We start from the raw sequence: 13,729 nt of genomic DNA, 5'->3' as shown, positions 1-13,729 counted from the left end.
TATTTCTCTACTATGTTTTACCTGATTTTTCTTTTTCTTTTTTCTTCCTTATCCCCCAAATTCCAAAGGTTCTTCTTTATTTGTTTTGAAGGTTTCTGTTGTCTTAAACACATCAGCAAACATCAGTATCAACAACACATCAACAAAAGCACAAAAGTTTTTATTAACCTAAGAATATTGTTCCTCAGCCTGCAGAAGGGGAAGGATTCTTCAGTTATGTTCACATGTTTTGTGAATTAATATTGCAGAATTTCTTTGGAAGAGTTTGAGATGCTCTATAAAAACATTTGGGGCAAGGAAGCAGAGCAGACAGCTCTAAGTTCCTGTCCCTTGACAAAAACATTTAAAAACAAGCAGAAAATGTGAAAGCTAATTTCATGAGAATTCTGGAAGGTAGTCCAAACTTTACAGCAACCAATGAAAGCTGAATCAAGAAAAAGTCAACTAAAATATGGTAGGAATCTTTGTGGCATGTTTACTTGCTCTTGCCCCACTCCCCCTCTGGCTCAGCAGCAGACTTAAAGACAGAAGTGTGTGTTCCCAGTGTGGGAGCCTGCTGCCTGATTCCAAAGAAAGCAGAACAGTCCTTGGTCTCAAATTATCATATAGGTCTGTTCTAACCTGTCTGGGGGCTACCTGGAGGACTGATGCAACGTGCTCATCTCGGTTTGGTTTGGTTTGGTTTGGTTTAACTCAAAACTCATGCCAAAAAAAAAAGTGGCAACCATTTGTTGAAAAAATTTTAAGTTAGGAAAACAACCTGAAGACACTTGAGGCAGAAGATTATACTTGAGATTTATGATAGACCTCCTCAAGTATAGGAGGAGAACTTTTTTTGAAAATTAGGGCAATCAAAGCATCTGTGTATATAGGCTTGAGTCAGTAATACCCACCTAATAAAGACCTAGCCTGCAACAAAGTAACCACTCTCTCTATAGCCGTCCCCGGTTGCAAAGGGTAAGTGATCTTGCTTACCCTTTGCACCAGGGGAAAGCCAAAGATGATGTTCAAAACAGATGTCCCAGACACTGCTAAATGTCAGTGTCTAAGAACAAGATTTGTACTCAGTAAGGGGAGATAGAAGTCTATTTCAGCAAGAGGGGAGCCACGAGGTTGAGGAGGGCCAAGACAGAAACTCAACTTAGTTCCTTGAGTTCTCCTTGGGAGAGAAACAAGTTCTGGCAAGGAAGGAATGGAGCCACTAACAGGATAAAACAAGACACACTCAGAAATTTCCCTCTGCTGTTTCTCCCCTCCAGACTTGAGCTAGCTCCCTCCACTTGAGCTCTTTTAAAAGGAGACTTCAGATATGGCCAAATCCCTGGTGGCTTTTCATCAGATTTCCCAAAGGAAGTTCTGCCCTCTTCACATAATTCACTCCCTCTTTATCTACTGGACCCTGCATACTACCAACTTCATTTTTTGCTTCTTCAAGCTGATTCTCTCCAGATTTCCTTACCTTTGTTACCCTTCTTATTTAGTGACTATCATTGTCTCATTATGCTCTGTAACTGCAAGGGAGTTAATTTTTATTCTGCTGTCCATATGCTTTCCAAAAATATTGGGTTCTATTCCTATGGAAGAAGATGAACATGCATATTATGGGGGGGTTATAGCTACAAGAGTCATGCAGAAAATGAAAAATAGACCACTTGATTTAATCCAGTATTTAACAAAGCAACTTCCCTTCTTCCTTCCCCCCATCCCAGATTCCCATGTAATATCCATATTCAACTTCATCCATAGGATTAGTACTTGCTACTCCATGTGACAGTGTGACTGAGGTCTGGCCAATGAGATGCAGGTGGAATGATTGTGTGGCAGCTTCTTGGAAACTTCCTTTACTAAAAGCTGGTACATGCCCTTTGCCTTTTCTTCTTTGTCTCTTCCTCCATCTTTCTGTCTCAAATGTGAATGTGATGGTTAGAATTCTACCTACCAGATAAAGGCAACATTCCAAGGAATAGGGGACAATGAACTGGAAGAAACCTGGCTCTCTGAAGAGTTGTGGAACAAAGCAATCATAACAGCCATAGACTGCCTATCTCTTTTTGTAAAGTCTCCTCTGATCCCTCCAGACAGAATAACCCACTTCCTTCAACATTCTTATGGTACTTTGTACAGAGCTTTCCTCTAGTTCGTATGCTATTGAATTAAACTTCTCTCATGCACAGGGGTAGCAAAGCAAAATCCATCCTGATTGACTGACAGTGGATATTGTATTGAGAAGGTACCTGAGCTTAAGTTTTTGTAAAGTGGAAAAGAGAATTCACAACTGATTGGTGTTAGTGACATGGATATGGGGGAGGAAACTAGTAATTTACCCCATAGATTTGCCACCTCTGAACTAGGCAAATATCTATTTCATTTTTCAACTATGATTTATTAATGATAGGAACGAATTTTTTTTAATTTTCTATTTCCAGTGCCAACTAGATCACAGGGTAGAATGCAAATTGCATGAGTTTTAAAGATAAAATGAGACACCCAAATTAACTTTCCAACTGTGAGAAGCCACTTTGAGGTACTTGGTCATTCTCCTCTTGCTTGGTTATCCTTCAGTGGGAAAATCTGAGATACCCTGGGAAATCAGGAGCTGAAGAACAGCAATGTTATCCTACTGGAATTGTTGAAACATGAACATGGTGATTTATTTTCTAAAAATATATCACTGATTTTTATCTTTGGATTCAATCAGACCGAAGATTATTTCTTATGAGAAAAATCCTCTGAATCAGGGTTCTGGCAAATGACTAATAGAATAGATGGGAGCCTGATGGATACAGTATCTATGGCTAGTTGGGGTTCCTCCCTCCAAATTCTAAAAGTAAGGGTTTCTGAACAAGACCAAAGCAACACAGATATATTTTCCTGCTCTGATCTCAGATTCCTTCTCCCATTCAAGGCTAGTTCTTCTTCGTACTGCAGACCTCAGCCTCTCCTGTCTCCTAAGTGGCCTCTCTACATCATATACCCCTTTCCTGAATCCTCATCCTTTCTATGAACTTGTTTCCTTTAGCAACATATTAAAATCTCCCCCACCCTGAAGCCCTAGGCCCTGCTCACTGTTTAAGTCCTGTGTTCCATGCTAGAGATGGTCTTTCTTTGTTCTTCTTCATAGCCAAGCTTCTGAAAGAAAAGATGATGCTACCTGCATTCTCTACTTCCCTTTCCACCACATTCCGCAGAAGCTGCCCTTACTAAAGAAAAAAACCTCTTTTTTTTCTGAACTCCGCAGAGCCTCTTTAGAGAGGCAGGATAGGGTAGTGGTAACAAGCACAGACTCAGAAGCCAGACTCCCAGTGTTTAAATCCCCATTCTGCCTCTTATCAACTGCATGATTTTGCCCAGATTACTTATCCTCCTTGTACCTCATCTTCCTCATCTATAATATGGGATTATTGTGAGAATTAAAGCACACAGGGTTGTTGGATGATTAAGTGAGCTAATACTATAAAGTGCCTATAACAGCACTTAGAACATAGTAATTCTCATGTAAACTTTATCCAATGTTCTTTGGTGACATCTCATCTGATCTCTTTGACATTGCTCTCAATAACCTTTTAATTGAACCTCTCCTCCCTTGGTTGCCATGACCCATTTTTTTCATTTTCCTAATTTTCAGGCTACTCTACCTTATTCTTTATCCTTGTCTCCAGGCTTCCTGTTTTGCTTCTCTCTATATGTAAAACTAAAATAAAATCATCCTTCTAAAGATTTTAAGATTGGGGATAATTGAGCTACTCCATGAATGGATTCCCATTTCTTACAAGATAAAGTCCATTAACTGTAATCACATTAAAACATCTCTGACCTATTTCCCATCTTCCATTCCAGTCCCATCTTCAACTCCTTGCTGCCATTCCTTCAAGCCTCACCTCATGCCCCACGTTCTACAGAGTCATTTCTGACCCTTTCTCAAACAAGTGCTCCTTCTCTCTGCTCCCACACTACCTTATGTAACTTCTACCTCTATCACACCACTTGCTCTCTCCATAGTAGGCTGTGAACCGTTAGAGGAATGGGACTGATTCTTTCCTGCCTTTAAATTCCTAATACTCAGCATCGTGTCAGGTGAATTGGAAGTGCTCAATAAACATGTGTTGAGTGAATGAAACAATGAATAAAATGAGCTCTTTGCTTGGGTCAATGTATCTTTAAAGAAAAAGCTGAAGAGTTCAATTCAACAATTATTGAGACCTTCCTATACACAGTGCAGGAATCAGAACTCAGTACTTTTCCACTATACAGTCACCACTATTGATACAGCCCTATAAGTACAATGATGGCAAGCACAGGCTCTGGTATGAATATTCATATTTCAGCTTCACTAGTTACTAAATGTGTGATCTTGGGCAAGGTACTCAATCTCTTCCTGCACCAGTTTTCTCCTAAGATAAAAATAATAATAAACATCTCATAGAATTTTTTTTGAATTTTATTTTATTTATTTTTTTATATATCAGGTTCTTATTAGTTATCCATTTTATACATAGTGTATATATGTCAATCCCAGTCTCCTAATTCATCACTCATAGAATTTTTGTTACAAGTTAAAGGGATAATACGTGTAAAATGATGAGAACAATGTCTGGAACATATCACATACTCTAAAGTTATTAAAAATTATTTCAAATATTAAGAAGGCTCTGGATAGAATATTTGGGACTTATTTGGAAGTTTTGATTAAAAACAAACATGAAACTAAGCTGCAACTACTCTGGGGAAGAATTCCAGAATTAGGAACATGATTAGTTAATCTTGAATAAATGACTGTTATGACCCTGATGATACTCTCACCACTCCCTAAACTGAGTATTTTTCTCCCAATCCAAGTTCTTGGTCTCATTACCCAGTTTTTTGTCCTCTATATTCCTAGTACTAATCCTTCCCCTTTGATGTCTGAGGGATTTTAGGAAACTTTTTTTTCATTGAACAACTGAGCAAGGGGAAATGTAGATATAGGTATATTTACTTCTCTCTGAAGGAAATCTCATTTCTGCTCCAACCCAAACATAGGTGATTACTTAAGTTGATTCCAGCCCATAAACAATCAGGAAGGACTGGGAAACCTACAATCAGAGCAGTCCTATCCTCCTCTGCAGTTTTCTCTACCCACACAAAGCCAACACTATCCCCCCTTTAAAGCATTTCATTCATCTCTCTGGCCACATCTTGGGTGACGGAGCTCTTCCACTGTGTTTTGGGATCCTCCATTTCTTCCAGATCCTTCGGGGTGTTTTCCACTGGGTCGGTGGCATCCATGTCTTCTGAGGCTCCTCCTGCCTCGAGTCCTCTTTTAACAGCCTTCAGGAAAGAGAACATAAGTCGGAAACTGTAATATAAACAGGGTTGCTTCTTCTTAGACAAGGTGGCAGTGGGGTCCTCTCGTCACCCCCAGACGTCCGTAGCATCAGAAAGGATCCCTAAATAAAGTCCTCCACTGCTCCGCCCCGAAACACCAAGGGCCCCGGAGCGCAGGCGCCCCAGGGCCCCGCCCCCTGTCCAGAGGCTCGGCCCCTATTGGCCCAGAGGCCGGGGGTGGAGCACCCTAGTGGCTGAACAGGGGGTGATCATGTGATTCGAGGGGGCGGGGCTGCTCCGGCTGCTTCCCAGCTAGGCTGAAAGGGCTCGGGTAGCCGGCCTTGTCGGCCCTTAAAGCGCCCCCTGGATGGCCTGGCCCCAACTGCCCTCGCCGAGCCACGCAAAGGGGGCTGCTTCTGGCTCTAGTCGGCCTCCCAGGTTGGCTTTCCTTCTTTTCCCGAAGGTGGGCCCTTAGGTTTACCGCCCGGAGCCTGCGGCCGCCGGGAAACCCAAAGCCGAGTGTCCGGAGAGTAACCGGAAGTGCCGTCCCAGGCGGAGAGGCGGCGCCGGCTGCTGCCGTGGTAAGCGCGGCCCGCGGGGCCTGGGAGGGGCATGGACTGCGGGGCCCAGGGATCGGGGGAGGGGTTCTGCGGGACCGGAGACCCCCTCGGCCTCCGCCTGGTAGGAGCAGCCTCTGGTCCTCGCAACAGAGCAGGGTCTGGGACCCCCCCTGACGGCGACTGAAAGGAGGTCAATGAAAAGTTGAAGGAAGAGAAGCTTAGTACTATCGTTCCTGGAGATAATAGTGAACACTGCCAGGCACTTTTCTAAGTGATCTAAGTGTATCTTTCACTTTGGGGGGGAAAATCAAAACAAGGACGTTGAATGTTCTCCACCCACCGCCCACCCCTATCTTTAAGGCAGAGATTGGTCATGTTGCATCGAATCTGTATGCACAAAAATCTGGTTTGTTTAATCATTCCATAACCATTTTTGGAAACAGGCATTATATATAGCTTTGTATCATATGCCCTTATCAACTGCATCTTGAGGTTTATAGTGGTAGAAGAATGGGTCATTGGTCTCAGAAGTTGAGGTAAAAATTGAAACAAGTAGAACAGGACTCAGGGCTTTATTATGAAGTTAAGGTTAGTCATTACCCAGAGGGATTCTCGATGTTTTGTCTAGAGCTGTTGGGAAGGAACTGATGGCTACCAGTGGCAGGTGCTTCTCGCAGGAGAAAACAGAATGTAAGGAAAGGTGGGAAGATGTAAGTTACGGTTGAAAGATACTGACCAGACTGGGGAGTAAATGGAACCAATTTTTTGATGTCCAAGCCTCAGAAAAGTTATAAATTTCACAAAAATTATAAATTTCTACATTATTGATTTTTTTTCCTTTAGGAGAGGGAAGAATTGAGTGTTGTGAATAGTTATGGACTAGAGACCTTTTGGAGCCAAAAGGAAGATAGTCTTGAGTCTTTGTTGTTATGGTAAGTAACATACCAGGCTGTATGTTTCTATATAAACGGTGGATTTTTGAGGGCGGAGGAGAGGGAAACTGGGGGAGACAAGGAGGAATGGGAGAAGATACATGGAAAGAAGATACATGACCCTTTCTTAGCTCCTGAGATAGCAGAGTGCTAAAACCGAGTCCTGTCCTACGAATTTAAGTGTATTTTCTACTCCTTTTCAACAGGTTTATTCACAATAGGCTTTTAGTAATTCCTTTGTGATTGATTTGCAGCCCCCAAAAGGCAGTATGCCCTATGCTTAAGCAGGCCCTGGAGTCAGAAGATGGAGATTTAGATACTGGCTCTGCTACTTACTAGCTGTGAATTCTTACGTAGTTATATAACTGCCCTGAGCATCAGGTTTTCTATCTGTAAGGCGAAAACATTGGTATTCATACCTATTTTACAATCTTGGGAAGATTAAATGAGATAATCCATGTAATCAATGAAAAATAAATGAGGTAATCCCTAGCCTGGGACCTGATACAGTAATCATTATCTAGTTTTTTAGATAACACTTTATCGACTTTATCTGCTTGTCACGTACATCCTTTAACTGTAAGGATAGCCTTGGGCTTTGAAGTTCTGTACTCAACCTGTCTGCCTATTCTGTGCACTCTGATCCTAGCCATGGAAGAGAGAACCAGTCTTTTCCTAGGAAGAGGTAAGAGAAACCTCTTAGCGAAGGGTACCCTGAAGCTAAGACTTGAAGTATATATTTGGGTTTGCCAGATGGACCAGCCAGGGCTACTAGCCTAGCCTGTTATATTGCTACTGAGGCTTAGAGGATGATGATGGCTCTATTTTGGTTCTGATATTCATTCATATTTTTCATTCATTCTACAAATGTATTCTAGACGCTAGGACTATTGCAGTGAACAAAAGACTAAGTCCTAACCCTAATGGAAGTTATATTCTAGTAGGAGAGAGACAAGTTAACAAATATAAGATATATACCACAAAGTTGGATGATGATAGGTGCTATGAAGAGAAATATTGTAAAACAGGCTAAGGGGACGTAGCTATTTTAGATGAAGTAGTCAGGGTGTGCCTCTTTTTGAGGAAATAATTTTCAGTCAGAGACTTGATCAAATAAAGGAGCAAGCTACTTGAGGGGAGAGCATTCTAGGCAGAAGGAGCAAGTGTAAAGATTCTGATGTGTTGTGTGAGGCTGAAGGTAGGGAGAGGTACCACATTATGCAGCGCAGTGAAAACTTTAGGTTTTATTCTTAGAGTGGTAGGAAGCAGTTATAGTATTTTGAACTAGGGAAGTGTCATGGATTACTTTAAATTTTGACAGCCAGACTGTATTTTATTTTCTAGGTGCTGACCTCTAAAAGACTTCCTTATTTTTAATTTTTTCCTTATTTTTAATTTTTTTCCTTGGTGCCCTACAATTGATTGGCTATTTAGGGCAAATATGATACCCTGGGCTGATAAAATTAGGGAATATTGTAATTCATTTACCAGGCTATGACCATGCTCAGAATCGTTTATTTCCACTCTACTCTCCTTTTGACCTTAACAGTAACACACCTTTTAAAAGACAAGACTCCCATACAGCCAGCATCTTAGAGTAGCTATTTGTCTGTATGGATGCATATCTTTACTTAGTTGTGATTCTAAAGTCTTCCTTTTCCTCCTAGCATTCTCCATAAATGTTTTTCTGGTTTTTGCTTAATCTTCATATTAATCATTAACTGATTATTATTTATTATTTAGTTAACTATTTTAAATGGATTTTGAACAAGGCTTTGCATAAGAGACAGGCACAGAGGATGAGCTCAAGAAATGTTAGTGTTTTTGTGACTGTGAAGATGGAATTAAGAAAATAATAGAACCTACCATTTATTGAGCATCTGTTGAGACCCAGGCATTGAGCCACGTCCTTTATTGACAGTGTCTCGGTTCCCATGGCAACTCCTTAAGATATGTAATGGTATCTTAGTTATTTTATCGAAATTGAAGTTTGAAGCTGAAGGAAGTAACTTACCCAAGTTCTCATAGCTACAAAAGAGCACAGTGGGAAGTTGAGCCAAAATCTGATTCCAGAGTTTGAACATTCAGCTTTAACTATCACAATATACTAACTCTCAGCTCCCATGTTCTTTTTTTTTTTTTAATTTATATATATATATATATTTTTTTTTTTAATTTATTTATTTTTGGCTGCATTGGGTCTTCCTTGCTGCACGCTGGCCCTCTCCAGCTGCAGCGAGTGGGGTCTACTCTTCATTGTGGTGCGCAGGCTTCTCACTGCGGTGGCTTCTCCTGTTGCGGAGCACAGGCTCTAGGCGTGCAGGCTTCAGTGGTTGTGGCAGTGGGCTCAGTAGTTGTGGCTTGGGGGCTGTAGAGCACAGGCTCAGTAGTTGTGGCGCACGGGCTTAGCTGCTCCACGGCATGTGGGATCCTCCCGGACCAGGGCTCGAACCCGTGTCCCATGCATTGGCAGGCGGACTCTTAACCACTGCGCCACCAGGGAAGCCCTCAGCTCCCATGTTCTTAAAAAACAAAATAAGATACATTTAAATTTTGAAGTAATTTCAGATTTACAAAAAAGTTATAAAATAATATAAAGAATACCCATACACCCTTCACCCACAGTCCCTAAATGTTTACATTTTACTATGTTTGTTTTATGAGTCTGTCTATACTAATTTCTCTATACATACATGTACCTATATGTACATTTTTTCTGAACCTTTTGAGAGTAAGTTATAGACATAATACCTCATCTCAAACTACGAGAGAATTAGGCCCTAAAGTCCTAAGACATGCTAAGCCCTGAAGTAATAGGTATGCAATGAATTAACTTCTCTCCCATGTGTGTTCAGTGCTACTAGCTACATGCCATCCTTGGGAGAATTGAAAAACTAGTTACTCAAGTCATTTTCTGTAGGGCTTCGTTCTTTGCCAGAACTCTAGTTGAGAAAGCCTGTCCTAAATACTCAATTGTTTATTCCCTGAAGACAAGGCTATTCTCTTATATTATCATTACAGTTATCACAGTCAAAAAATTAACATTCATATAATACTATTATCTGATCGCCAGACATTATTGGGGTTTAGCCAATTGTTCCACTAACGTCCTTTGTAGGAAAAGAAAAATAAGTTTTTTTTGTTGTCCAGGATCCATTCCACCATCACCCATTTCATTTAATTTTCATGTCTTTATTGTGGAACATATCCTCAGACTTTGTCTTTAGACTTCTTTTCTTTTAAGTTTAGGCCATTTATTTGGCAGAATTTTCCTCAGTTTGGGTTTGTCTGATGTTTCCTCATGATTAGATTCAGGTTATACATTTTTGGCAAGATAGCACAGAAGTGATGTTCTGTTCTTCTCTTTGCATCATATTAGGAGGCAACTATATATCTTGTTACTGGTGATGTTAACTCTGATCATTTGGTTAAGGTGGTGTCTTCCAGGTTTCTATACTGTGAAGTTACTTTGTCTTTGTAATTATTAAATATCTAGTGGGGAGATATATTCAGATTGTGTAAATATCATGATTCTCATAAAACTTTCATCCACTATATTTTTGCCTGAAACAGTTGTTACTCTTCATTGGACATGTGATGTCTTTAATTCCATCATTTATTCTACATTTAATTGTTGGCTTTTTTAATATAAGAAAAAACTTTCCCTTCTCGCTCACTATTTATTCACTTTTTTTGGGGGGGGGGATAAATAAAACCAAACGTTTATTTACACCAAAGAATTCCAGCACTGGATCTTTCACATATGAAGGACAAAGTATTATGTATATACAGACAGCAAGGGGTGGCAGGGCTGTAACAAGAGAGTTTAGTTTTCCCACAATTACAGGTCTACCATTTCAGTTTTACTGGAAATAGTGGCTCTGCTCCTACCTCTCAGGTACATTTACAAGACTGACGGGCAGGTCTTCTCAATGGATGGCATCTGAGGGAAGGGGAAGGTAGGAGGAAAAGAAGGTAGAAAGCTTAAAATAAAATGCAGTGGCCACGTCTCTCATTAGCTCTTCAAGAGTTGCTAGCATGAAACCAACATAGACAGTGTTTTTTTCTTTTGTAAAAAGCAGTAATTATACACAGTAACTAACTGAATTCAAAAGGGCCAAGTCAAAGAAAACTGAAAAAGATTTTGCCTTCCCCCTCCTACCAGCTGTAGAGCATGTTGGGAGATGAAAGGGGAGAGGACCAAGGTAAGGATCCTGGGAGGGACGGTATTAAAGTTTTAAACTGAACTGAAACTAAATTATAAGTGAGTTGCATTTAGGTTAGGTCAATAAGACATGATTCATACTGAACAGTCGTTTTCAGGACCTGTCTGCACTTTGGGTAGATTTTCAGCATCTCAGTGTAACTAAGACATATTTCCACTAGATTCACCAGTATAACCCCACTGAAGCACTTTTGGAGTAAAGTGATATAAGTGACTAGCAGTACACTGCTCTTGTAGGTTGGGTCCTTTCTTCCTCCTTCCTTCCCACCTCCCTTCAAGAAGCTACATTTTTGTAATCTCTGGAGGAGAGCATGAAATACAAACCCCTCAAGGTGTGGGATGGTAGGGGAGCAATGGTGGGCATGGGAAGAAATCTCCACCCAAACACAACAGCCAGAATTGAGACTGGTTTATTTTTGTTCTTTAGGGATGAGGAACTGAATTTGGAAGGGGAGAAAAAAAATTTGTCCGTGAAATATTCCACCTGCAGATAATTTTTCAGGGACTCCCCTGAGTTATGAAAAGTTCGAGTTAAAAAAAAAAGAAAGAAAGAAAAAAAAAAGAAAAAAAAGAATATCAGCCTATTATAATTTTTTTTTTAATAACTGAACTACTATAAATCCACAAGCAACGGTTCAGACACGGTGCTTCTGAAGTGTTTCACTCCTCCCCGCCAGGCGCCAGCTGCATCAAGGGAGTGAGTGGACTCCCCAGCCTCTGCTCAGGCATCAGGAGACAGAAGGGGCCGTTACTGCTGAGCGCCAGCGGCAGCTGGAACAGACACCCCGAGGGGGTTGGCAGCAGCAATCACTGGTGTAGCCTGCCCAAGGTCCAAGGGCTGAAGGGGTTGGCACTGAAGAAATCCCTGACATCATATTGGCGCTGCTGACAGGCATACTGCCCCCTGGCATGCTAGATGAGCCCATTCAAGCCTGGTCCTTCACAACAGTGTAGAAATAGGGGTGCTCCATGGCCTCTCTTGCGGTGAGCCATGAGTGGTGGTCATACCGCATCAGCTTGTCCAGGAAATCCAAGGCCTCAGGGCTGACCAGGTGCTGGTTTTCACTGTGGACAAAGCGTTGCCATCGCTTACAGGAATGTCTGCCCAAGATACCGTTAAAACGTGGATCTAATTCAATGTTGTATTTGTCAATATAGTCATGTAAATCTTCTGTCCCCAGAACCTTGGCTGTCCTCACCAACTGATCATAATTGTCATGTCCATGGAAAAATGGCTCCTTTCGGAAGATCACACTTGCCAGCATACAACCCAAGCTCCACATACCCAAACTATAATCATACATCTGATAGTCTGCAAGTAGCTCAGGACTTTTGAAATATCGGGAAGCAACTTGGACGTTATGTTCTTGGCCAGGATGGTAAAACTCAGCCAAAGCCCGGTCTATTAGCCGTAGCTTTCTGTGCTCATGATCAATCATAACATTATAGGGCTTTACATCTCTGTGCATAATCCCCATCCTGTGACAATAATCCAGGGCCTTCAGAATCATACATGTAAAATCGAATATCATAGTCTGTTAACGTCTGGTACAATTGCTTGAAGTCTGTGTTGTTTACGTGTTCAAAAACCAAGGCGGGAGTTCGTGACACAGGGTCTTTTACAATGTCTGCCAGTGTGATGATGTTGGGACCGCCTCGCAAATTCTCCAAAATCTTTATTTCACGCTTGATTTTCTTCTTCTTTACTGGCTTGAGAATTTTAACACAACTTTTTCATTATTTGTGATGTTGATGGCTTCAAATACTTCACTGTATTTACCCGGGCCTAATTTTCTAACCAGCTGGTAGTCATCTTGATTTCCCCATTCCACCACATGTGACTTGTAATCCCAGTACTCTCGGGGTCTGTGCGTATTAACATCTGTGTAAACTCTGGCCCTGCTTGGCATGGGTCCCGACATGTCAGACAGGTTGGCGGACAAAGCTGGACTTGACGTTTGGAGAGATGGCAGTCACTGTGTTGAGAGGCAGCTGGGGGTAAGACCTTGTTTCAGAACTGTTTCCTTCAAACTGTGGTGGAAGCTGCAGTGGCGGCGGCCACTCTCCCCTCTCTTCACACAGACAATATGGCGGCGGCAGACTATTTATTCACTTTTTAAATGAGTATGGATTCATGGATTCTTATTGTGTTACTAATTTATGACTACCATTATTTATTTTGATGTTGTTTGTTCCAGATTTGTATAGTGGCAGCCCCTTCAGCCTGGCTCCTGGGTCCACTTGGCATATTGTCACCACTTTTTGAGCACTTCCTTATTTTCTGACACAACAAGATGTTCCAGGTTCATCTTGTACTTTCTAAACCCTGGAATTAGCCATTTCTCCAGTGAGCCTTGATTCCTTTCAATGGGAAACGGTGTTTAGAAACCACGCTCTAAGTGCTTGGTGTGCTCATTACTACTGGGATTTCATCGTTTCTGTGACCTCTCAGCTAGACATTAGTAGAAAAAAAGTACACACTTTCACATATACACACATTTCTATTTTTTCTGTATATACTTAGAAACCTTGACCTCATACTGATACTTCTAATTCCAGTTAAACACTACAGATGCAGAGTTCATTCTAGCCTTTCCCTTTTCTGTGTTTGTAACCCCCTTCGCTGACAATGAAGCATCTGGGTGCCGTTATATTTATTTATTTGTTCATTCCTAGGCTATACATTAAGTAGTGAACCTTTTCCACTC

At 41.3% G+C, this 13,729-nt stretch overlaps 2 protein-coding genes across 3 annotated transcripts in view; one reads left to right on the top strand and one right to left on the bottom strand.

Moving 5' to 3' along the window:
• Positions 1-5,598: 5,598 nt before the first annotated feature.
• The window catches only part of ZNF322 (zinc finger protein 322), a 27,182-nt gene continuing 19,051 nt past the window's right edge, over positions 5,599-13,729 (top strand). For both annotated transcript variants that reach the window (XM_059938158.1, XM_059938157.1), the window contains exons 1-2: positions 5,599-5,885; positions 6,708-6,796. The gene's annotated coding sequence lies outside the window, so the exon portion shown is untranslated. The remainder of the gene's footprint in view (positions 5,886-6,707; positions 6,797-13,729) is intronic.
• Positions 11,857-13,084, bottom strand: LOC132374463 (casein kinase II subunit alpha-like). The gene is given in 3 exon segments (XM_059938173.1): positions 11,857-12,530; positions 12,532-12,748; positions 12,751-13,084. Coding segments are annotated over 3 exon segments (993 nt in total). The 5' UTR covers positions 12,944-13,084; the 3' UTR covers positions 11,857-11,947.

This window comes from Balaenoptera ricei, chromosome 11 (assembly GCF_028023285.1).
Source record: "Balaenoptera ricei isolate mBalRic1 chromosome 11, mBalRic1.hap2, whole genome shotgun sequence".
Lineage (NCBI taxonomy): Eukaryota > Metazoa > Chordata > Mammalia > Artiodactyla > Balaenopteridae > Balaenoptera > Balaenoptera ricei.
This window is presented reverse-complemented; position numbering and strand designations above follow the sequence as displayed.